The sequence below is a fragment of the Mauremys mutica genome, chromosome 3, assembly GCF_020497125.1.
Source record: "Mauremys mutica isolate MM-2020 ecotype Southern chromosome 3, ASM2049712v1, whole genome shotgun sequence".
Classification (NCBI taxonomy): domain Eukaryota; kingdom Metazoa; phylum Chordata; order Testudines; family Geoemydidae; genus Mauremys; species Mauremys mutica.
The window spans coordinates 83,716,046-83,740,877 of NC_059074.1; the positions used below are offsets into that span (position 1 = coordinate 83,716,046).

At 41.7% G+C, this 24,832-nt stretch overlaps 1 protein-coding gene across 2 annotated transcripts in view; it reads right to left on the reverse strand.

Annotated features, from left to right (window-relative positions):
• Positions 1-24,832, reverse strand: part of SESN1 (sestrin 1) — a 114,255-nt gene that overhangs the window by 14,439 nt on the left and 74,984 nt on the right. Inside the window, exon 1 of one of the 2 annotated variants that reach the window (XM_045009151.1) lies at positions 8,092-8,329. The exons of the other annotated variant lie outside the window; for it this stretch is intronic. Within the exon in view, the coding sequence (XP_044865086.1) occupies positions 8,092-8,178 (87 nt within the window). The 5' untranslated portion in view covers positions 8,179-8,329. Of the gene's footprint in view, positions 1-8,091; positions 8,330-24,832 lie in introns of those variants that run through there. 2 annotated transcript variants of the gene reach the window in all.

Consider the following 24,832-nt stretch of genomic DNA (forward strand, 5'->3'; position numbering starts at 1 on the left):
ATCTAATCTGCCTCTTACTTCTTAAGTCAGATGTTTTCATTTCTTGAGTTATACTTGGGAAAGGGTTAACTAAAAGGTGTCCTTACCACTAATGTTTTCAAATCTTACATGGAAGGATAAGGCTTGTGATGGAGCCTTTTCCTACTGCAGGTCACAAGGTTCAAAAACATGTTACACTTGTCAACTAAATCTGTAATACAACGTGTGTCAGAGTTGGGCTGAATTTATATCCTCAAAAGAATCTTACCCCACAGAGGCCAGCTACTTCCTGTCCTGGCCACCATATACTGATAAATTAAAGAAAGATCTTACATCCAAGTGACAATAAGAAAATAAAAAGATCTTTATGCAACATTTAATTTAACAGATGTCTCCAAAACTAGCTTCCAACTCATACACAGCAGGAGAAAAATCTTAGTTTAATTCTTGGACAGCTAAATTTTAGTCTTTCCCCTTCCCAGAATGATTACAAGAAAAAAGCCTCAAAGTTCTACAACCTGAGACTCATAAGCTTACTAATTTATTTTGCCCAATACGATCTAAAATATATCAGCAAGTCCGGACCTTCAACTTTCTTGTCCCCTCATAACATAATGATTATGCTGCAGGAAGAAGGTTTAATTTAAAAACAGCTCTGTAAATAAAGAGAGAAAATACCTTCATGTAACATAACTTTTTTAAAAGCACTACAAGGGAGAGGAAGGATGTCTCTGTGGTTAGGGCTTGGGAGACCTGGGTTCAAATCTGCTCCGGCACAGACTTTTTCTGTGACTATGAGCCACTTAGTGTCTCTGTGCCTCAGATCCCAGGTGTAAAATAAAAATAGAAGCACCTGCAGGGTTTTTTGAGAATACATGCACTAGAGATTGTTTCAGAGTAGCAGCCGTGTTAGACTGTGAGGCTGTCAGATACCACACAGGTCACAGTAGAAACTCAAGAGTTGCAAACATCTCAGGATCGGAGGTTGTTTGTAACTCTGAACAAAACATTATGGTTATTCTTTTAAAAGTTTACAACTGAACATCGACTTAATACAGCTTTGAAACTTTACTATGCAGAAGAAAATGCTGCTTTCCCTTCATTTTATTTTTTTTAGTAGTTTACATTTAACAGTACTGGACTGTATTTGCCTTTTTTTTTTTTTTTTTAAATCTTTGCTACTGCCTGACTGCATATTTCTGGTTCCAAATGAGGTGTGTGGCTGACTGGTCAGTTCATAACGCTGAGGTTCTACTGTACCTAAGATAGAGAGGTGTTCTTTAGACCTTAAATTGTGTACTTAAAAAAAAAATCAGTTTCCATTCTGATATTCATCACCACTTGTATCTAACTCAGATTTTCCCTGTTTCCAATGTTTCAAATACTACACTGACAAGGTAACAATTTCAGTCTCTTACTAACACTTAGAATGATCCCCTTCCCATAAAGGCCTTTCCTGTAGCTCTAACATGTCACTCCATTCTCAGAAGCTTTTCATTAGGCCTCCATTTCCACCACAATGAGTTCAAGTATCCTGTCCTCACCTCCCCAACTGTCTCCCACCCATATTGTCCTCTTTTTCATAGAAATCCCTCCCGATATAACTGTAAAGTTACTACTTTCTCCTCCTTCAAATCCCTCCCCAAGATGCAATTCTCCTATGATGACTTATGATTCCAGTTTCTCTAAACTATTTGGGACATGGACTGTGTTTGTTCAGCACCTAGCACAATATGATACCAACCATGACTGGGGCCTTTCAGTGCTACTTCAAGATAAATAAGCAATAGCAAGTCTCTTCATCTGTCATGTCTGCTCTTTCTTAAAAGCCAGATTAAAAGAATGTTAACGTTGCAAAGTTAAGCACTGAAAGTCACAAAATGCCCAACCTTAGCTTTACCTCCTTGTGCATTACAATATACATTACACAGGAGCCTCACCTCACTCTACCTATGAAATTGACATAGCTCCTGTGACAGTTCTCAGAGTATCTTGGACTGAGAGTCACCTTGTTACCCTCTGTCTCCAGCATGAAGGAGTCTTGCTTGTGCTTAACTGGGTGTCAGCTCCCTGACACCACCAACCCATCAGCCACTAGCACAATCTCCTCTTGGCTCTGCCAGTCCTTACTTTGCCTCACAGTTTAACAATAGCTGCACCCTGGTCCCAGAATCCCTTTGAAGAATTTCTCAGTAGCGTCCAGCCCCTTATTCACTGAACACTCTCAGAAATACCAGGTCTGCTGTTCCCAAGGGAACAGTGCACACATCAGCTTGTACGATTCAACTCAGGATCGGCACCTAGCTTAATATCACAGCAATTAGATATATTTATAGTGAAAACAAGAATAAAGTTTATCATCAAAGATTTACGGCTCAAGGGACAGTAAGAATACAGGAAATAAACAGTTACATAAAAAAAATAATGTAACATGCTTTCTAGAGACTAAACTTAACTAAACAGGTTAACCTCATGTCTAAAGACGTTTCTCACCCCGGAAGTCCTCTGCAGCTTTTTTCAGCCAAAATTGGCCGAGATCCCATTTTCTTGAAGGTAAACACATTGTCTGTTTACTTTCTTCATGCAGGATAAGGGGGTATCTTTGCCTTCTACTTATACCCCCAAAGTTTATTGCTTGTACTCAGAGACAGCATAGCCACCCCCAGCTACTCTGTTCTCTCCCTGTGGGCTTCACATCTCTTCAATAACTTTGTATGTAACTGTGCATCCACTGTGAACAAAATGTCTTGTCTGACAGAAATCTTTTCCATTTCTGCAGTTGACTCATACCTAGACTCTAAGAACATATTTGCAGTATATATACACATAACTCCTTACACAGTATCTGTGCTTACAATTCACAATGATATTAATGACGAGAGTGACCTTGTCTTTCATTTAACACCTCACATGACATTGTTTGGTGAACCAGAATGTACATTCCAGAATCAGGACATTCCTGTAACTCTCTTGCCAGTTAGCATTAGAGGGTTCTTGGGACACAGCCTCCATTACTGTAGTATCTGTGTGCATCACATCTAATGAAGGTATCCATTACTTCACTGAGGTGTTGTGTGAAGTGCTACTGTCCTGATTTTACAGATGAAAAACTGAGACAGAGAGACTATGCCTATACTGGTGCCCAAGGTATGAATGCAGCATGGCTAGACATAGCCACACTTAACGGCTAAAACTAGCAGTATAGACACAGGAGCATAGGCTGAGGTGCAGGCTAGCAACTTAAGTATGTACCCAGGGTCCCCAGCATATTCACAGAGCACAAACTGAAGTCTATGCCGTTGCATCAACAGTGCTATTTTTAGCCATGCTAGCATGGGTAAAGCTAGCATGGGTATGTCTACCCATGCTACAATTACACCCTGGGTTGCAGTATAGATGTACCATAAGTGACTTGCCCAACATCATAGAGAAAGTCCCCTTCCATGGACTCTCTCTCTCTCAGGGCAAGTTTTTCAGCTGGTGGAAATTTGTTTATGCAAATGTATGCTAGCTGAGCATCTGGCCCTCAAAAGTGGAGGCTGAATGGTGGACAATTAATGCAATAGGTGCACAACATTAATTATGTTTCCTAATAACCACTCTTCTCTCATTACACCCTGCCTCATTCAATACATCTTGTTTAGTACATTTGTTTTAATCATATATCAAAATTCTACATCCACACATGCTTCGTGCAGCTCACTTTCATTTAAAATGCTGGAAAATAATTATTCAAGTGTTACAAAACTACAATGTGCCTGCAAACTACATGTTGCTTTTCAATGCCCCAAAACTGCCAAATCAAGCCATTTTTAGTTTAGACAGGAAAGGCGCCTCTCCTGCCCAAGAGCTATCTACCTACCAAGTTTCAGGGTTCTGCCCCAAGGTCTTGGTGCTTTATTATTAGAGATGTTCCCCAAAAAGTCACAATTGTGTAATACTTGGAGAAAGTATGTGTCATAGGTCTCACCCCCACTTGGAGCTGTTGGGTTCCAATCTGGGGACCTGCACTGGTTTCCCTCTAAACTAAAATCCTAGTTTAGATCTGGTAAAGCTGCCACCACCCTATCAGGTACGTGGATTGGGACACAGTCCTTCCCCAAAATCCTTGGGGATCCCAAGAACCCCAAATCCATGGAGTTCTTACACCCAGGAGAAATAAACCATTCCCCCCTGCTTCCTCCCCCCTCCCTTTTCCTAGGAGAGATACCAGGATCCAACTACAGAGGGATACCTCCCTCCTCTCCTTTCCCTGAGAATCCACCCAAGGAAAGACCAACCAAGTCCTTAATAGAAAAGAATTTATTAAAGAATAAAAAAGAAAGTCACTGTCTCTGTAACCAAGATGGAACAATACAGGGTCTAACCTTATCAATCTCTGGAGAGAATTCCCCCTCCTTTCTTTCTCAGTAAAAGCAATAACAGTACAGAATTAAAGAAATTCTATAGCAAAACACAGAATTGCAAATACAGAAATAAAAGTATAAGAATACTAGTTCCTTGCTAATACTCAGTAGCTTGAATAGAAGAATTTATTGCAGAAACCTGGGAGGACTTGATTAAGATGTCTGGACTCTCTTAATTCCCAAGAGAGACTCTCTAATACAAAGAACAGGAAAAAAACTTCCCTCCACAGGGATTTGAAAATATCTTGTCCCTCATTGGTCCTCTGGTCAGGTGTCCACAGGTACTGCTTGTTAACCCTTTACAGGTAGACAAAAACCTTAACCCTTAACTAAACTGTTTATGACAGTATGTATTTCTACTCTCATTAAAACAAAACACATTACCCCCAGACAAAAGACCAAACATGGGAAGTTTCACCCCAAACAGCTGAAGTTATGAGCAAATGAAACAGGGCCTTTAGAATGGGAATGCCTGGACCTTAACTTTAGCTATTGCTACAGCACTTGCACTCACCTATGATATCTTCTTTGACCACTGGGTCTCATCACTGGTTACCAACTATTAAAGCACTGCTGTATTTGCCCTTGTTACCATAAAAATCTCTCTCAAAACTCAATTATAGTTCTGTCACCAGAGTGATGCACCAGATGGTGCACTGTTATCAATTGTTAATTTGCAATAAGTTACTTTCATGAGCTGAAAACCATTCACAAACCAGTCTGCAGTTTGTTTCCCTGATGTCATGCACAGTCTCTTTACCTCGAGTACAGTAACAATGTTGCAAGTCTAGGAAAGATACATTTGTGTATTTACTTAAATCACTGTAAACAGAAGAACACTTCCGCACAAATAGTAGGCAGAGTGGGAATATAATTCGCTTCACATAACCACATTAGTATTAATTATCATTCGATTCTTTGTGTCCTCATGAAGTACCAATGCCACTGGATACAGACATAACCACCTAAAAAATCACAAGTTCTAAAGAAACAAAGCAGTCTTTAAGAAGAGCCAAATACATTTTAGTTGCAAGAGGAATGATTTTGACTAGAATTAAGTTTGTTGGGATTCACTTTTTATGAAGAATCACCTTATATTGGTATACTTTCATGCCTACATTAAAAATACTTTTTTAGCATCTTTTCTACTTTTTAGGGTCAAATTTCCAAAAGCATCCAAGTGATTTAGGCTCCTAAAGGCTTGTCTACATTCCCCACTGGATCGATCGCTGCCCATCGATGGATCGCTGCCCATCATCTAGTCTAGACACGATAAATTGACCGCCGAGCATTCTCCCATTGACTCCGGTACTCCACCAGGGCGAGAGGCGCAGGCAGAGTCAACGGGAGAGTATCAGCCGTCAACTTATCCCAGTGAAGACACCATAGTAAGTAGATCTAAGTACGTCGATTTCAGCTACATGAAGATGCGTAACTTTGATTGATTTCTTCCCCAGTGTAGACCAGGCCTAAGTCTGATTTTTAAGAGAGATTTAGGCTCTTACATGCTTTTGGAAATGTTATCCCCAGTCCCCTACTTCTCCTTCAAAGATTAGTTCAAACCACAAACTCAGTGGTAGTCATACTGAAATGCTATGAATTTGGAACACTTAATTGTTTAGATCTTAACAATAAACTACTGCACAGACTGCAGCAATAATGCACAGATTGCCACCGCAATACAGGTTATTTTGATTTCCCTGTAACTCCACTGTGGCATTTTCAGACACAAACCATAATTAGTATTAAGTTAACACTTGCTGGACCTTTATTTCCTTTCCTCTTCCCATTTTAAGATTTTGACACCAGCTCCTTTGTGCAGGAACAATTAGAGATATTCCAGAATAAAAGCACTCATCTTGTTCACACATACAGATTTAAATGATTACAAATAACCATTCTGCTCTCCTAGAAACCCTACCAAGTTCAATAGGCCTACTGTACTTGATTTTAATCACAAAGAAAGTAAAAGTGTTATTGTATTTTAAAAACAGATCTTAAAATATTATTAGCTCTACAAGTTAGATGTGAAGTGTAAAGTTTCTTCTGTCTAAAGATTTCACAATGCTTTTAAAATATTTACATTTCTCAACACCCATTCAAAATTGGTTAATGTGATCTGCATTTCACAGATGGAGAAACTGAGGCACAAGGAGCATAAGTGATCTGCCCAAAGACATACCTCAGGTTCATGATGGAGGCAGGAGTAAAACCCAGGAGTGCTGACTCCCAATACTTTTGTTTACTTGTTAATAATAAATAATAATAATAACAACAACAACCATTATTAATTATTATTTGGCTCTTCTAGGATTAAATATTAACATATACATCTGGAGATATAACTAAATAAAGTTTTAGCCATGGCACTTCTGTTATGCCAGCATACTCTCCCTCTCTAGTAAAAGGCTGGCACAAGTTTATAAGAAGTTGGGTTTGTGATGGAACTATGCCAAGACCACAACCTGTTTCACTTGGTTTCAAATTAACTCAGGTCACAAATGGCTTGGATTAAAAAGGACCAGTGTCTAAACCTTCTGTGCCATCTCTGTAATATGCATGTTAAAAATATTTTATAAATATGTATTAAGATCACTGGAGCAGCTCCAAAGTAAAACTTGCAATACCAGTAGCTTTAAGGAATGGGAAAGGAGACTGGGAGGAAGCAGCATAGTTTTGGAAGGCAATAAACAAAGTTTAAATACTATTAGGACTGCAACACAAATAATAAACAAGGAAACTTAATTCTGAATATGAAGCACCAATCTTTACCATCACTTTTTCCGGACAGTGCTGCTTTATGTCATTATCTTAAAGTTATTTAAGTTCAGTATCTTAATATCTAATACATAAAGCTACACATGCAAATATGACCCAATTAAGTGTTTTCTTCCCTGGTCTCCAGAACAGGCTGGAACAATATTATTTACTTAGACTTGACAAGACACAAGACAACAGTCACTGCCCCAGAAAGCTAATAATCTGAGACACATGCAGAAAAGACTGGCACACTGGAAAATCCAGAGGAAGAAATTACCTAGTGGCTTTGTTTGTTTTTAAAGACCTCTGAGAAGAATGAATGGTCTCTGTTCATTCCACCTGTATATTAACTCTGAAGACTAATGACAAATCTGAATCAACAACCAGTGTGCTTGTATATCACAGAAAAAGGAGAAAGAAGAGCCCTCTTACATAGCCTAGTCAACCTCCCTGTCAGTGAAGGATGGTTCCCTACAGTGCATCCCCAGGGATTGGCTTTGGGCACTTTTTAATAACTCAAATGATTGGGGCTTTCGCAACTTCCCTTTGGAAGCCACTCCACAGTGTAATAGGATGTTGGCCCTGATTTTCCAGCCTCGAGTTTCCAATTCTGAATGTCTTTTTGTTACACCTGGCTGTAGCCACCCACCCATTACACACCAAGCCACTAGGACGGGCGCAAGCAGCACACAACCTGGGAGGGAGGGGGCATCGAAGGACGTGCACACCTAGGCTTGGTGGAGAACAGGCAGAACACGTAGCCCACAGAAGGGACAGTTAAGCCCTCAGGTGAAGCCCAGCTGGGGGACTGTCCCGGACCCGGGCAGACGCGGCTTTGGTAGCTACCCCAGCACAAACAAACCAAAACAAGTGACCCCGGTCACGAGAACAGCCTCCCCCCGCGCTCTGCTGCCTGGCCTGGCCAGCCCGCGCCCCCCACCTTTACCTTACGACCCCGGCCCGTGGGGTGGTTGCACAGCAGCCCCTGCACTGCGTACGCCTGGTTGTGGCTGGCCCTGGCCGCCAGCCTCATGCCTGCGGGAGGGACTGCGCGGGTCAGGCTGGGAGCGGACCTGTCCCTGCACAACGCGCAGCCAGCTCCCCTCTGCCAAAGGCAGCCGCGAGGCCAAGGCTAAAGCGAAGCGGCCGAGGGCGGGGGAGCCCCAGAACGGGCACAAACAAGCGGAGCGGAGCCCGGCCCCATCTCCCGCCGGCCACCAATGCGCGGGAGGCGGAGGGGCCGGGAGGCGGAGCGAAGCGAAGCGCAGCGCAGCTCCCTGGCTGGGAGGAGAGTCGCAGGGGGGAAGTGGGGAAGGGGCTGCAAGTTCCACGGGCAGTTTGTGCCGCTGCCGCAGGAGCCCTGGGGCACCCAGCGAGGGTGGCACCCAGCCGTGCCCCCCTCGTGTCAGGGAGCCTGGCCGGGAGAGCGGGTATGCACAGCAGCAGCCGGGAGCCCCCAGAATTGACAGACGCGTCAGAGAAACATGTTCTGACACTACGCTGCAACCATCCACTGATGCAATCCTGAGTGTGCTCTACTTGCGCCTCAGTGCTGGCACCCCATAGGAAAATGCTAGTTCTTCAGCTGCCCCTTACTGAGGACACTAGTGGTAACGTCTATTGAGCCTAGGCAGCTGTTTTTAAATTACGAAGTAACTATTAATAACTTCCCAATTCATCAGGCAGATCATTTCAGAAGTCAGTTGCCATCACAATGACTACTAGGGACACATGAGGTGAAGGAAGAGAGATCCTTTTTCAGCTCCTGCATCCTCTGCTCCTCTCTCTGCCACAAAAAAAAGCAGTGTTTTTGTTTAACAAAAATTGCTTTTTCTAGAAAGTCATGTATTCCTTCAATCATCTATCATCGCCGTCCATCCTCACTTAAGAGCCTCTACCTGCTTTTTAAAATAAAGTAATTAAGCCTTTTTAACAGCTAGATCATAGGAGCTTCACATGTAGCAGATGCATGTGTGAGTTTAAATAAGGTGCTCTAGCAACTTGGCCAGAAGGCTCCTGCCCAACACCATAATAGCCCTGTGCAAACATGTTTTGCAATCTCATCAGCAAAACACACAATCTTTGTTTGCAGCAGTCTATATTTCCTTTACCGAACTCCAGTGCTGTTAGATCCCCAGATGCCCCAGTTCTCCCCACCCAGTTATAGCTTTCTGTTCTGGTTTGGGGTTTTCTGCACAGTTGCCAACTTTCATGGGGTAAATAAGCACCCCAGCGTTCACAATAAGCCAAAAATCAAGCTAATCCCATTTCAAAACAAGGCCAAAACAAGCCCTAAGAACCCCAACACTCTATGTGACTAGATCCCCCAGGCATGCAGTCTGGGACTGTGGTGGGCCTGTTGTGCACCCCTGACTCTCTCCCCCCATTTCCCATGCTTGCCCGCCCCTTGCCCCTGCTTGCCGAGAGCCAATTAAAAAAAAAAAAGGGCAACAAGCTACAAGCCAAACAAGCAATAAGCTACAAGCCAAAACTAGCCAACAAGCAACTCACAAGCCAATTAAGCCAAAAACAAGCCCAATTTCTGTGTTTTTTTCCACAGGTTTGGTATGTCTGGTTTTATGCCATTTTCCAAAAGTAAATACAGCATCTCCAAGTTCAAGGTCCTGGGTAAAATTTGATTTACTCTTCAAATCCATATTAAAAGTGTAAAGCTATGTTCTGTTAATTATTTTTTATCTTAAATATTTATTTTAAATCAAAAGTCTTCAGGTACCAAATACTGTGTGAACAAGACAAGAATGCTTGCTTCTTCAACTAGCTTTGAGAGGAGGTGGTTAGGTTGCAGAAGCTCAGAAGCCCAGAAACTTCCTTAACTAACGGGGAAAACAAAGTTTCCAGTCTGGGATTTGGACTGCTACAAACCCAGATTACTAGTTCTAACAAGTCTAATAACTGTAAAGGGAGTTACATGACCATGAACTTTGGACTTTAATTAAATATAAAACTGAATACTGAAAAACTGTTTATGCTATTCTTGGAGTGGGTTATGAATCCTGCAGCCAAATGCAGAAATCATTGAGGCCAGAACTATGCATGTGGAATGTGAAAACTTTACTCCAGGCAGTGGTTTTGCACATTTCTAAAGCTGGGTTTTCCATTCGCTCTTTTCCTAATGTCATCCCCTCTATGGAGTGAAATTAACTCTGAGAAGACAAGGCACATTTTCTACTTTTGAAGACAGAATAGCAGCATACCATTACATTGACTAGAGGTGTGAAGGCGCTTTAGGGCCTTACTCTGTTTCCTGGTATAGAACAGGGATTTAGCTTTTCTAAATGGGCGAGGTCTTTCCAGGTTGTTACTGCTCCATGCCTTCTTGAACATCAGAAAGGGCTTAGATGACAAATGGAAAAGAGAAGAAAGCAAGATGGTGAAAGTGGTTATATTTTCAGAGCTAGTTTAAATAAACTAGACAAGAGACCAGTTTAATTCCCACTAACTGCTTCCTTACTTCAGGCCAAAATATAACAAAGGACCAAGGAAGAACTCTCTTGCAACACGACAGACAAAAAACTGGCTTGTGTTCAGAAGAAACTATTGAAAAGAAAATAATTACCTGAAAGACTGAGATGTAAGACGTTATCCCACTATGAGAAATCTTTGTGGTTTCAACTTAAATGTCTATGCCTTCCAATAGAGAGAGACATGGTGGGTGAAGTAATGTCTTTTATTGCAATGGGTCTCAATCTGGAGTTCACAGACTATGTCTAAGGACGTTGGGGGTCATTCCTCCCCGAGCTGTGCCGATCTTATGGGTATTTCTAGTACTTTCACTCTTGTGAAGAAAGTTCTCACAATGAGACTTTTCTTAGCAACAGTTCAAAACATTTATTATATGAAGGCTATAAAGAGGCAGATCAGATATGAAGTTAAAGATCCTGATCCTGCAACACTTATGCACATAGCTTAACTTTAAGTACTTGTGGTCAATAGGACTTCTCATGTGCAAAATTAAGCACATACGTAAACATTTGCAAGATCAGGGCCCAAAATTGAATTCTTTCCATAGCAAAAAGCTATCCAAGATCAGCAGAGGTCTCACTCTGGAGCACCTGAAATGCTTATTATAGCTAGCACACCAGGTATCAAATTAAAATCTGGAAGGGTTATCAAAATATTCTCCGCCAGAAAACTTTACAAATAATGTTAAAATAGTTCTTTACTACTCTGAAACCCCTGATTTCCATTAGCTCTATAAAAAGGTGTGTTTTAGGAGAGGCAGATAATATGTTTGAATATAAAATGGTACAAAACACATCAAGCAAGCCTGACCCAAGCATCCAAAAAAAAAATAAATCATGGTGAAATCCTGGCAAAACTACCATTGACTCCAAAGGCACTGGATTTCATTCCATCAGACAAGCCTCCAAAAATAATGAGATTTTTAAAAATAACATATGTTAAGTTCTTTTTATTTGCCTTTTGTTTTTTGAGTCATTGTGGTTCACTTTGTCAAGTTTTCCCTCCAATACCAAGAGGAACAGAAACTAGCTGAGGGCTTGTCTACCCCAGAAAATCTCCATGAGAAGCATCAGACAGGTGAAGTTCTGCAACAGCCTCCAATTAGAAATTGTGGGGGCAATCAGCTTAATTAGTTGTAAGATAACTGCACAAATTTATGAGTGTAGTTGTATGACGGGATTGCTTGTGATGTCCTGGGCAGCACTCAACAGGCCTGCCGCTCACTTACAGTTATGTTGCATATTCCTGAAGCTGATGCTTCAGCATTTCAGCTGCCCACTGGCAGGAATCAGGAAAGGATTTTTCCCTCTAATGTATTGCGCAAAGGTTGAGGGTTTTTTTGTTTTTTTTTAAGATGTAAGCAGGGTCTGAATGAACTCTCCCCTGACAGTTAGTTGGGGACGAGGAGAGACCTCAGAAGCAAACTGTATTTATGTGAACATACCTACTCTGCATAGGTATCCAGCAGACAGGAGCTGTGTAGCTCCAAGTGATCAAATTTGGCTAGTGTTGAGTTACAAATCACTTTAGTACTGAATGGAGGGGTAGTGAAATGTTATCAATAGTATCTTTTTTATTGTATGAGTAAAGGGGAGCAGAACTCTGCTGAGTCTGTCCCAATTGAGGGGTCACCCTCAGTTGAAAGAGACTCGCTAAGCCAGGGGCTTGACTACCAGATCCCTGTGAAAACAACAGGAATGGGGACTCTCTCTAAAGGTCCTTGGTTTAAAGTGTTCCTCCCCACTGTTCAAAAATAGAACGAAATAGGTTCCAATAAAAGTTTGTTATGTAAAGTGCTCACTAAAGCTGAAAACACTTATGGTGGGACAGCATTTCTGCCCAGCTTGCATCACAAAGAGCTGAAAGTCACTAAGCACTGATAATCACTAAGAGTTGGGTAGACTCTCAAGAGACTGACCTGCAGAGATCACAGCAGAGAGGGAGGTGGCGACCGGAGAGTGGAATGAGCGGGTAGCAAGGGGGTCAGCGAAGAGGAACAGCGGCTAGCGGAGAGGAACAGTGGCTGGCAGGCAGCCAGCCAGAGCAAGTGCTCAGATGGGCAGAGCAAACAAGGTGCTTTCTTCCCCATGTGGGAGGTGAACTCACACAGATGCACGTCTGGACCCTGTGTCCTCACTGACCAAGGACAACCACAGTGAGTGGGGTATGGTGAGGGAGCAGAGCAGGGCACAGAAAAGGAACTTTTGATTGTAGAACTCAAGAACATGAGGCAGAAGACTGCCCCACTCACTCTGGGGTGGGTGTCCTGCTTGTGGCATTTTCCCTAATTAATGTCAGGTGACTTCCCTACTTTCATTAAAAGTTTCTTTTCTACACTCAGACTTTGTGCTTGCAAGTGGGAAAGTGTTGCCTTTCAGAGGCACCCAGGGGTGGTGTGTGATTTTTGCAGGTTACTGGGTGGGGGCTTGAGCCAGTTCTGTGTTGTATTGTTGAAAAGGAACCCACAGATATTGAACCCAGCCCTGGTTGCTGCCAGCTCCACCTGGCAGAAGGGTTACATTTTAATCTCCTTCCTCTGAAGCATCAGGGATAGCCATGGCTGGAAATGGGACACTGGGCAGGGTAGGCCAGAGCTCTGAGATGGCACCAAGCCTTCTCTCTCACAGATACTTAGGTGGCTCTTGTGCACGTGCTCAGGCTCTAAGTGATTGCACTATGTGGGGTGGGAAGGAATTTTCTCCAAGGTCAGATTGGCAGTGACCTTGAGCGGCTTTTGTCTCTCTTCTGCATGGGAGCATGTGGGTCCCTTGCCAGGATTATCTGGGTATATCTCACTTTAGCATTTCCCCACCACTGCAGGGGCCTCGAGCACTGGTGCATCTCAGTCCCCCCTATTCTCTGCTTGTGACACATAACAGTCTACTGTGGGCTGTAGCACTTTGATTTCATTTCAGTGGCTGGGTTTAGCATACAGGTGCTGGATAGCGTTTGTAGCCTGTTACAAACTAGATGACCTAGTGGTCTCTTCTGGCCTCAGACTCTATAACACTCTTACTCCAGAATAAAAGAATCCACATGGGGAGTTATAGAATTATACTGGTATAATTATGCTGCTAAATTTTCCCATGTAGATAAGTCCTGAGAAACTCATAATCCTATTACTTCAGGAGATGGGGTTGTGAGAAAACCACCAAATATTTGTGAGATCTGTGATAAAATTGAGTTGGCAGCATTCATCTATACTATATTAAGTTAATAAAGATTTCCTATCACTTATTTCAGATAATTTTTAGCATCAGTTTTGTCACAGATCCAAATGAGAGCTGCCCACTTCCCTCCCTCCTGGACTGCTGTGAGGGAATCCAAGCCTCTGCCATTCTGGGATCCCCATGGTGTTTCAAGCTCCTGGAGCCTGAATGGAGCCCAGCCACTGCCCCAATCTCTGGGTCCCTAGGCATACTTTCAGGGTACAGACCTATCTGGCAACCCCCCCAGAGAGTTGGAACCTGCTGTCCAGCCAACTACGCCCTCGGGGCACAGCACTAACCTTACAGACTCCAAAGTACTTAAACACACCCCTCTTCACCCAAAAGGTCATACTAGCCAATTTTAAGGTTTAAAAAGGGTACTAAATAAGTGTGCTAACTGTAGTATAAATAAACCCAAATATTGCTGTTAAGAAACAGAGAAATAATGCAAACTGCATACACAGGAAGAGAATGAAAAATTAAAGTTTACTTTAAAAATCTCAATCAAGTGTGCTCTTTGGGCATAATAGATGTTATTGTAGCATGCCATAATGCTCTACTTTTAGAACACTGATGGGTAAAATAATGGATAAAAATCAGTTTTGGTTATAAACACTTTCTAGACAGTATCAAGTGACTATATTACACTCAGTGGCAAAACTGTTCCCCATTTCTCATCTACAGAATTGAAACTATACTGTGGTGTATGACTAAGGGCAAAATCTAGCCACATTGCTTTCACACTTGTTTAGAAAAAACTGATCTTTTTATCTCTCATAGAGGTGCAAATATAAACTGGATCCTTGCTATTTCAGTTTTCCTTGTGATTTCACAAAGTGCAGAAAAACTAACAAAATACAGGAAGTTTTAGTAGCCTGTAGTTACTAGTATCTTTTAGCCCATTAAAGAGATTAAAAAATCACGGTCATAATGAGGCACGAGTGGTTAAGATTTTAATATTCATATGAGGTAAAATAGTATAAAATTATAAAGACCTGGGGGAAACAATAAAACAATGGACTGTCAAATAAATACTGAATTAGAAAAAGCAAAAGCTGCGAATTTTTTAGTTTTGTTTTTAACATGACAATTGTCAAGATCAGGCAACAGACATTGACAGCAACATATGAAAACACACACCATGATCTATGATAGGAGGAGGAGGGGAAAGAAGATAAAACAAAAGCAAGGAAGTCATAGTAAGGGCATGACCCTACAAGGTGCTGTGCACTCTGTCTCAGCTCCAGCAAACCATGTGAGTAGTCCCACTGATTTAGCACATATATAAATACTTTGCCATATTGGGGCCAGAGCACACAGCCACTGTCAGGATCAAGCCTGATGTCACATATTTTTAAGTTTGTTAAACAGAAAGTGGATTGACATGTCACAGTTCAGTGTAGTACAAAAGGGGTGTGGTTTATGGGTGGATTGGTGGCAAATGTACTTTTCACCCTAGCTATCAAACCTAGTCCAAGGTTAGTAGAGATTGATAAATTTTTCAATCTCTGATTATAGATTTTAAACATTTTATTGTAGTAATAGTTAAACCCACAATACCTTAATTTGGACCCAAGATACCTTTAAGGTATCCTTTTAAGCATATCCAGTTCTCAACTTTGAGTGTCCAGACAGACTAACATTTTACTTTGGCATACAGTAATTTCGTTTGGCGTGCAAATGAGATCAGTGCTGAATCTACCTGGGGTAGTAACTGTTTTTAAACAGTATCAGAATATGCTTTCAGGCTTTAATAACAAACCAGGAATAAGTAGTTGCGAAAAGTATAGTTAGAATTTTTTCCTCCTAAGCGGAAACAATATAAATATATAGTCAAAGGCTTATAATGTGTGAATTTTGTTTTAAGTCTGTACAAGAATAAAGAATATTAACTAAAATGTACAGCTTGGCTGAAAGTTGAAAAACACTGATAATCACAAGTGTCTGAAGAGTGTTAATACCAAGGGATAGCAGAATTATGTATGTTGGTCTAAGGCGATATATTAGAGTAATATTTATAAAAACGAACAAAGGAAAAGATAGAATCAATATCCGGGACAATATTCTAGTAGTGAGGTGCACAGAATGTGCAGTAAATTTGCAAGGATTAATGGTTAGATTATCATATCACAGCAATATCCAGGGTTGCATGTTCTATCTGTGTCTGACTAGAAAATTGCAACTATTTCTTTCAGATGTGGACCTTGCTACCACAATTCATGCCTTTGTTATTATCTCAAGACTTCAAGTGGGACTACATCTTGAGCCCCAAAACTTAAATGGATGAAGAATGTAGTCACCCTGTTACTGAACAGAAGGTTTCTCAGCTGCAAGTTGAGAGTTCTTTGCTCTACATTGGCTGCTTAATAGTTTCTAGATAGAGTTCAAGGTGTCATTTCCCCCCTATAAAGCTTAGTTAGATGACAGAGGTAGACATCTGTGGCTGGCCTGGATTAGCACTCCCACTGGTGCTACATCAATGGTGGGAACAATGCTACAATTAATTGTAGGGGCATCCTCAGTGAACCTGAGAGATCTTGGCTGCCTACCAGTCTCCAACTTATTTTAAACACTTCAAATATTTTAAGCTTTGGGAAGTATATTTGCTGAATACATCATAAAAATCTATTCTTAACTTTTTCTTTTGGTGGGTTTTACCTACTTTTCCCAGGTTTCTTTCAGGAGAGTGCACAAAGGTTTAAATCCCACTACCCTAAGGGTCCACGCGTCTGCTCTACATACATTCAGCAACAGTGTCCAGAGTCCTTTTATTGGACCTTCTCTCTTAATTATTCCAAGACACACTACATTAAAATGAAATTAGAGGTTGAGAATACATATCATTAATTTAAGGGTAAAAACAATACAGGTATATTATAATTATCCCAAATCAGTGTGAGGAGACTGAGCTCTCATGTATCGGACCCTACCAAATTCACAGTCCATTTTGGTTAATTTCACGGTCATAGGATTTAAAAAATTGTAAATTTCATGATTTCAGCTATTTTAATCTGAAATTTCACCGTGTTATAATTGTAGGGGGTCCTGACCCAAAAAGGAGCTGTGGTGGCGGGTCACAAGGTTATTGTAAGGGGCGTTGTGGTACTGCTACCCTTACTTCTGCACTGCTGCTGGCAGGGTGCTGCCTTCAGAGCTGGGCAGCTGGCCAACAGCTGCTACTCTCCAACCGCCCAGCTCAGAAGCCAGTGCAGAAGTAAGGGTGACAGTACAGCATCCCCCCCCATAACCTTGTGACACCCCTGCACCCCCACCCCGCAACTCTCTTTTGGGTCAGCCCCCCCCCAATCTGAGAAACGCTGGTCTCCCCCATGAAATCTGGATAGTTAGGGTAAAAGCACAGAAAACCATATTTCACATGGAAGACCAGATTTCAAGGTCCGTGACATTTTTCATGGCTGTGAATTTCGTAGGGCCCTACTTGTGTACCTTGTTATATAGTAGGAGAAAGATAAGTGACAGAAATTAACAAATGAGCCTATGCAGCTATGTAGTGGGGACCTGGTGGAAAAGTTTGTTAATGTACACTGGGATGTTCTGGGAATCCTGCATAGTGATCTCTAGGAAACTTTCCTGGAGGTATTCTGCAATCCTCTTCCGCAGGTTCCTTGGCAGAGCTGCCTTGTTTCTTCCCCCACTGTAGGAAACTTTGCCATGCCACCCGGCATTTATTTCTGCAGGGACCAGAGCAGCATGCAGGCGAGCAACATATGGACCTGGTCTGAAGCTGCATGCATGCAGGAGGTGCACTCTTGTATCTTGTTTTACCCCCAGGAGTAAAATATTGGGTTTGATTACCCTAGCTTTTGGAAAAGGGTGACAATATTCAGAATACTGTCCCTAGGTATGTGTAGTGACCCTCTTTGCAAACCATCCAGACCCTTTGTCCCCTCTTGTCCCATTCCCCCTTCCCTCACCCTCGCCAAACTCACCGTATTTCAGACTCTCACCAAGCTCTGTGCTAGCAAAGGGACAGTGAGAAAGAGGTGTGTGTCACTTTTGTGATTCACAACTGTGAGCGAATTCACAATACTGTCTCTGTTCATTGTTTCTTTGGCTTCTGCAGATGTGCCCTTGAACACCCACTCCTCCACTAGTGTGGAGGAGTGTCTGTCAGGTAAGGTGGAGAACCAGGAGGAGTAAAGAGGATATGTTTCACGAAGAGCTGCAGTCAACAGATACAGCACATAGTGAAACCAGAGTGTGGAGGGAAACAATCAAAGAAAGACTCAGGCTGGATAGCCTGGAAAGGAGGGGCAAGAGTGGATGATAAAGCTGCTGGAGGGCCAGACAGAGATGCTCAGGTGCCTCACCAAGCTGCAGACTGAGCACATCCATGCATGACTCTCCCTGCAGCCAATACAGAACTTGGTTCCATGCCCTCCCCAAACTCCCCCACTACATTCCTCGCATGTTCCCAGTCCCTTGCAGTACCCTGTGCACTCCGTCCTACGGATTGGTTTCACAATGAAAGCTGGAGTTACACACAGCTGAGAGAGCCATAACTGAGACTGTTCCTCATTACCATGTCTCATTTGACAAAAATGTTTGTGTTTTGTCCTGTTATTGAACTTTAGTCTTTCAAATAAAATGAGTCTTTATTTGTGTTATACACATTAGTTGGTGCTAACATTCAAACACAGTGCTAATAGGCAGGAATATTTGCTCAGTGCAATTAACGCTCAGGAACTAAGCACTACAGGGGTGATTCAAGGCAGCAAGAAAACATTGCATGGCCGAATGCATCACATAAAGATGCATTACTGGGAATAATTGTCAAAATGCTCCTTTAAAGCCTCCCTAATTTGAACAGCCTCCCTGCTGTGTCCCTCTAATTGCCCTGGTATCTGGCTGCTCAAAATCAGCAGCCAGATCTCTCTCAATGCTCTACCTTGGGGAAACTCTTCCCTCTTCACTTTGCAAATGTTATGCAGGGCACAGCAGGCTGCTATGACCATTGGAATATTTTCCTCATTGAGGTCTAACCTGCCAAAATGGCAGCGCCAGCAACCTTTTAATTGGCCAAAGGCACATTTAATGGTCATTCGGCACCTGCTGAGCCTGTTGTTGAAGTGCTCCTTGCTGCTGTCTAGGTTCCTGGTGTAAGGCTTCATGAGTCACAGGAGCAAAGAGTAGGTGGGGGGTCTCCCAGGATCACTACGGGCATTTATGCATCCCCCATTAGAATCTTCTGGTCTGGAAAGAAAGTTTCAGCATGCAGTTTTCTATACAGTCCAGTGTTCCTAAAGATGCGTGCACCATGCACCTTCCCTGACCACCCCTAATTGATTTCAGTGAAGTGGCCCCAGTGATCCACCATTACCTGCAAGACTATGGAGAAGTAGCCCTTTTAGTTGATGTTCTCTGATGCAAGATGGTCTGGGGCCAAAATTGGGTTATGCATTCCATCTATCGCCTCACAGTTAGCTTTGAGGCAGTGAAATTCCCTATCAAGTATTTCCTGCACATTACCTAGAGTTACAGTCCTTCGTAGCAGGAGGCGCTTAATGGCCTTGCACACTTGCACCATCGCAGCCCCCACGGTGGATTTTCCAACCCCAAACTGTTTCATGACTGACCAGTAGCAGTCTGGAGTCGCCAGCTTCCACACAGCGATCAAAATTAGCTTTTTCCACAGTGAGGGCAGCTCTGTCTGATGTCCTTGCATCGCAGTGTTGGGGCGAGCTCTGCACACAGGTCCAGGAAGGTGGATTTACACATCCAAAAGTTCTGAAGCCACCATTAGTCATCCCATTCGTGCATCACAATGCAATCCCACCACTCAGTGTTTGTTTCCTGAGCCCAGTATCAACAGTCCACTGTGTGCAGCTGGTCCATGAATGCCAGCAGCAATCATGAATTATTTCTTTCTTTCAGATGAACACAGAAGGGTAAGCACTACCGGTTCACTCTCTGATTCACAGGTCATGAAATACTGCAGGACCAGCCACATTGTGTTCATAATACTCATCACCAGACTGGTCAGCATTTCGGATCCACACTTTCAGGAAGAAATGATAGGCGCACAGTTAACAAGAGCTGTTGAAAGACAGCGCAAAATGAAATCAGAAACCCATGGAATGATGGGATGGAAAGAACTGCCTCACTGGACAGTAAGCATGCCTCAATGATGCACCGTGATCTGTTCCCAGAGCTCCCAGTGGCAGTGTGGCAAGTTGCACAGTGGGATACATCACTCTCTCTGTCAGTGCAAGTGCACTGACTGTGAACGTGCTCCGCTGACATAAGGAGTGTTGTATGGATGTGCACAACCAATGTAATTAAAGTGGCATATGATCATCCATGTAACTTAAGTCGACTTAACTCTGTAGTGTAGACATTGCCTAACTGACCTTGCTGCTTGCAGAGCTGAGTGTTAAGTCATGTGACTTACATGTGACTTGCTGTGCCAAAGTGATTACAGAATTAAGTGGTAACTGAGTGCTCTGACTTGCTCTACCACATTAAATGTAGAATTGAATGTTCTTAATTAAGTTTTCTTTCTTTTCTCTCTCTCATGTGGCTAGCTAAAGGTAAACAAATGTTTTAGCAGTTGCTCTAATTTATTGTTGCCAGTTTAATGTAGCATTAAATACTGAGGGTTATTAAGCATTGGAACAAATTGCCAACGGGCGTGGTGGATTCTCCTTTTCTTAGATATGTTCAAATAAAGACTGGATGCCTTTCTGGAAGATATTGGGTACAATACAGAAGTAACTGGGTCAAATTACACAGAATTTCAGATGAGATGATCTAATGGTCCATTCTGGCCTTAAAACTTGTGAATCTATGCATTTTCATACTTAAAACATGTATGGATTTCTGTTAAATGTAACCTTAACTCTGAATGTCCTGGGTTTGTAGTGCTTAGTTTTGGTGACGAAAACTGACTTTTGTCGACAAAACTGTGTAGTGTTGACAAGACCTTAGGCTCAAGGGGTTCCAGAGGACAGGGCATAAGAGAATTCTCTCTGCTCCTGCTACAGTTTTCAGAAGGCTACTTTATCACTGTATATACTGCTGGTCACAGATTCTGGAAGGAAGAACGATAGGTTCCACAATGCAGTTGGATCTGCTGGGTAAGCACAGGGCACTGCAGCCCAAGGCCTGGTCTAAGAGCAGGACAACTACAGAATTCCACCTCAGGACACGTAAAGACACAAAGCCCAACACCTAAGGGGGTGTACTCAGAGACCAGAAAAGAGACAGAGTTGGAGCTAGTCCTGTAACTTTGATGACTACCATGGAAACCTTGTGTGTGTCCATGGCCATGAAGTGGTCACCTTTTAGTGCCACTGGAGCTGTCCCTGTGTCCTCGTCTGAACCCTGACTTAGAGGAATCCAGGATGTTGGCTGATGTTCCAACATGCAACTTGGTGGTTACTATTTTCTCAATTATTTTGCCCATAATCATAACAATGAGATAAACTCAATATCAAAATAATTGTAACTGTAAGGAAAGAAGAAGATTATTCCACTATTAAGATAATTTGGAACAAAAAAGACTGACATGCTAAAACTCTCAAAGAGCTCAGTTTTAAAATTAATTTTAACCCTAGTAAATTAACTTGTCAATTTTCAGAAAATTCATTTTGTACTCTAAGAGTAATTGCTATAAGTTTGGAGAGGATACACTATATTTTTCCACACATGACCAAGAGACTGAATACCTTCTTTAAATGCAAAAAGGGACTCTACCTTAACTACACAGAGTTGTAACTGGTGCCTCTATAATAGTTTCTGAGGAAGATTTCCACTCATGCATTTCTTAGGATCTTATTAGTCTGAAATAACCCAAGATGTTCAGGGAAGGCATTTACAACACAGCTGTCCCTGAACACTGTTTAAAATGTTTCTGTCACATAGAGCAGATGGATTCAAGCACAATGTAACCAACACTTGGTTTTACACTATAGACTGGGCCTTACACCTACTGTCCATTCTTAGAGCCTAATTTGCATTTGAGATCTCAGTTTTATACACTTACCCTTAAGCATTATTTTCTTTATAGCCATATCTTCATCCTTAAAGGGCAAATGGACTAACCGCTTTGTCACACAACACCCCCTTTTTATTATTCCACCAAAGATAAAGTCATTCTTCAGTGATTCCTGCCTTTACTCAAGATTTCAGTTTTTCACCAAGCATCATTTTACCGAGTTTATCCAAATTTAAAGACCATCTCCACAATCAAGGAAAAGAATTACTAGACATTAAAAGTACTTTGAAGTTTAATTTATATAGAGTAAGGAGTTGAGATCTCGAGTTTATTTATGCTTTGGCAAGGACACAAAAAAGGATTTATGGTTTCTAAGACTACTGTAAGTAGGTGGATTAAAGATGTATTTAGGAGGGTTATTCTGAAGAAAGAACTCCTTGCCAGATTTTTTTTATTACCTTCCCCAGAAGCTGATGGAGAGAAACAGTGAGTTGCATGCCAAAAAACTTGCTTCTTGGCTGCTTGCTTGTGTCCATCACAAAAAAAAAAAAAGGAGATTGCAAAACGATAGCTCTAGATTACTAGACTGCAATTGCAGAAAGCTACATTCACAGCTATATAGTTATATGAAAACTGCATGTCACTAGAACAGATATTTATTATTATGGTAGCACCCACAGCTAGATGGTAGCTATATGAAGTGGAAGAACATAAGTCTCTCCTATGGAAAGTTTACAATTAACGCTTAGTCACATAAAGCTGGCTTCCAATTTTAAAACAAAGAGGCATGACAACTGACAAAATACAGTCTTCTAAAAATCCAGCATCTTATGACACTTAAGGTAGTAGCCATCTTGGATTCAGAAGGAGAAGGGACAGAACGAAATTCATGTCTGTCTCTTTATTTAATTTATTTATTTAAAAGTCTTATAAGCTCTGTATTCATTACAATGGGCCTATCTGAACACGAAAATTACCTTTCCACACACGACAGATTAAGACAGATCTGAAACCAAAGGAAAAAAAGAAAAATTCTGTGTGGATGGCTTCATACCCCACCCCATATTCTACTTTGTCCTCTAGAGTCTATTAATCTTAGGTAGGCTATTAAATTGCCTTGTAAATTGTAACAGTCTCTTAACCAAAGTTTGTCCAAAATGGCATCTCATTACAATTCCCAGCAATCACTGACATGTCAATAATGTTTAATAAACCAATTCATAGGCAACAAAACAATTTTCTCTGCTAGTAGCCACTGCTAGAGAAAGGGAAAAATATATGTAGACTTTTTCAAATAACTAACACACACTTTCAAATGGGTTATTTTGACTATTTATACTACAGTAGCACCTGATCAGGGATACATTGCACTAGGCTATTTACACACCCAATAAAAAATGGGCTGCTGCACCAAAGAGCTTGCAAAATTGTGGCTGTTCATATAAAATACACAAGTATCCAAAATCTCATATGACAGTTCAAGGGGTCAAATTTGTTTAAGTACATTTCTAGCACATCCTTGAAAAAATCTCTCTGGTCCCAAAAACGGAAAGGCAGAAGGACAATTTTTTTTCATGTTGTCATTTTTATTTAGAGCTCTGCTAGATATTTTCTTCTCACCATCAAGCTAAGTTTAGAAAGCTTCCCCCCACGCGCATCTTGTTTTTATTTAGTCTATTAATCAATTTTTCATTCTAAGTTTCCTTGCCATTATTTTTTGATAAAAACATTTGTAACCCTTCTCTGTCTATTCTCTGGAGCACCCTAGCTTTCTCTTTTAAATTTGTTCTTTGAATTTTTGAGCCCTCTGCTTACTCCCACCCCAATTTGGAGAAATGTAGCCCAGAAGCCCTTCCTTCTGCCAAAAACACTGTCCTCCTCGTCTTCAAGGCACTCAATGGTCTAGGCCCAGGATACTTAAAAGTTAGTTCTTAGCTCAGAACTTCAGACAATTCAATTACTCTGTTCCTGAAGCACAACGATGCTACCCACAAGGGAAAAGCTAGCCTGTGCAAGAGAAAGCTTTCTCTGGGGCTGGTCCCAGACTGTTGAACAAACTCCCAGAGGATCTAAGAACCACCTCAAACATCACCACTTCTCATTCCAAGTGCAAGGCACACTTCTTTAGCTTTGTCCTCAATAACGCACATCCCACAGCCATTAAAAGAAAAACAAACCTTTAGAAAAACCCTCCTGCTGAGGAGAAAAGAGAATCAATCACCTGTGACAAAAGCTAGTCTGGAAGGCAGTCATACTATAGTGCAGCAAAATGAATTAAATCAAGTGGAATGGAATCAAACTGAATGTGGACAGTGGCTTTACAGCCTCAGGTGCCCTCCGGTCAGCAGCTCCAGACTTTGTGAGCTGTTTTGTAGACTTTCTATTCTCTTACACTTGACAACTCCAAGGGCACAGTCCTATGCCTGGGAGCAGCAGAGTGTGAAACCCAAAAGATTTTCAGTTCCTTTAAATTCAATTTCTATATTTTAGTTGTAACCCGAGTTAAATGCCTTCTCCACCCTAACACCACACTAGAGTGGGGGAGACTGGGAGTGTAGGAAAACTGTACAGAAAATTTAAGAAGTTCCAGTTACCTCCAAACTTGCACTCTTCTCTGGGTCTCCCAGTGTGTCTTGTCTTAACTATGTGTGTCTCACATTGAAAACATCTCAAGGAAGGATCTGCCTTCATACATTTCCTGTATAGTGCCAAGCACATTGCCAGGACTTAAGCAATAAACAAGTTTCTTTGTAGCCTTGTGATGCAGAGGGTGCAAAACTAGGTTTCACTGTTCTGTAACCTCTGCAATAAACTTACATTATTCATTCAGACTATTAAAGCACTCATCCCATGCTCTGGGTACTGTCCAAAACCTGAACTCAATAGGTCGAAAACACCACAACTGACCTCCCCATTACAACAACAAAGCCCTATTTCATTCATTTTTAAACTCCTCACACCAGGGCAAAGCCCTTTCCACCAAGAGAAGTCTGGCAGAACAGATGCATCTTCTACATTCTACTTAATCTGCTAGTTAT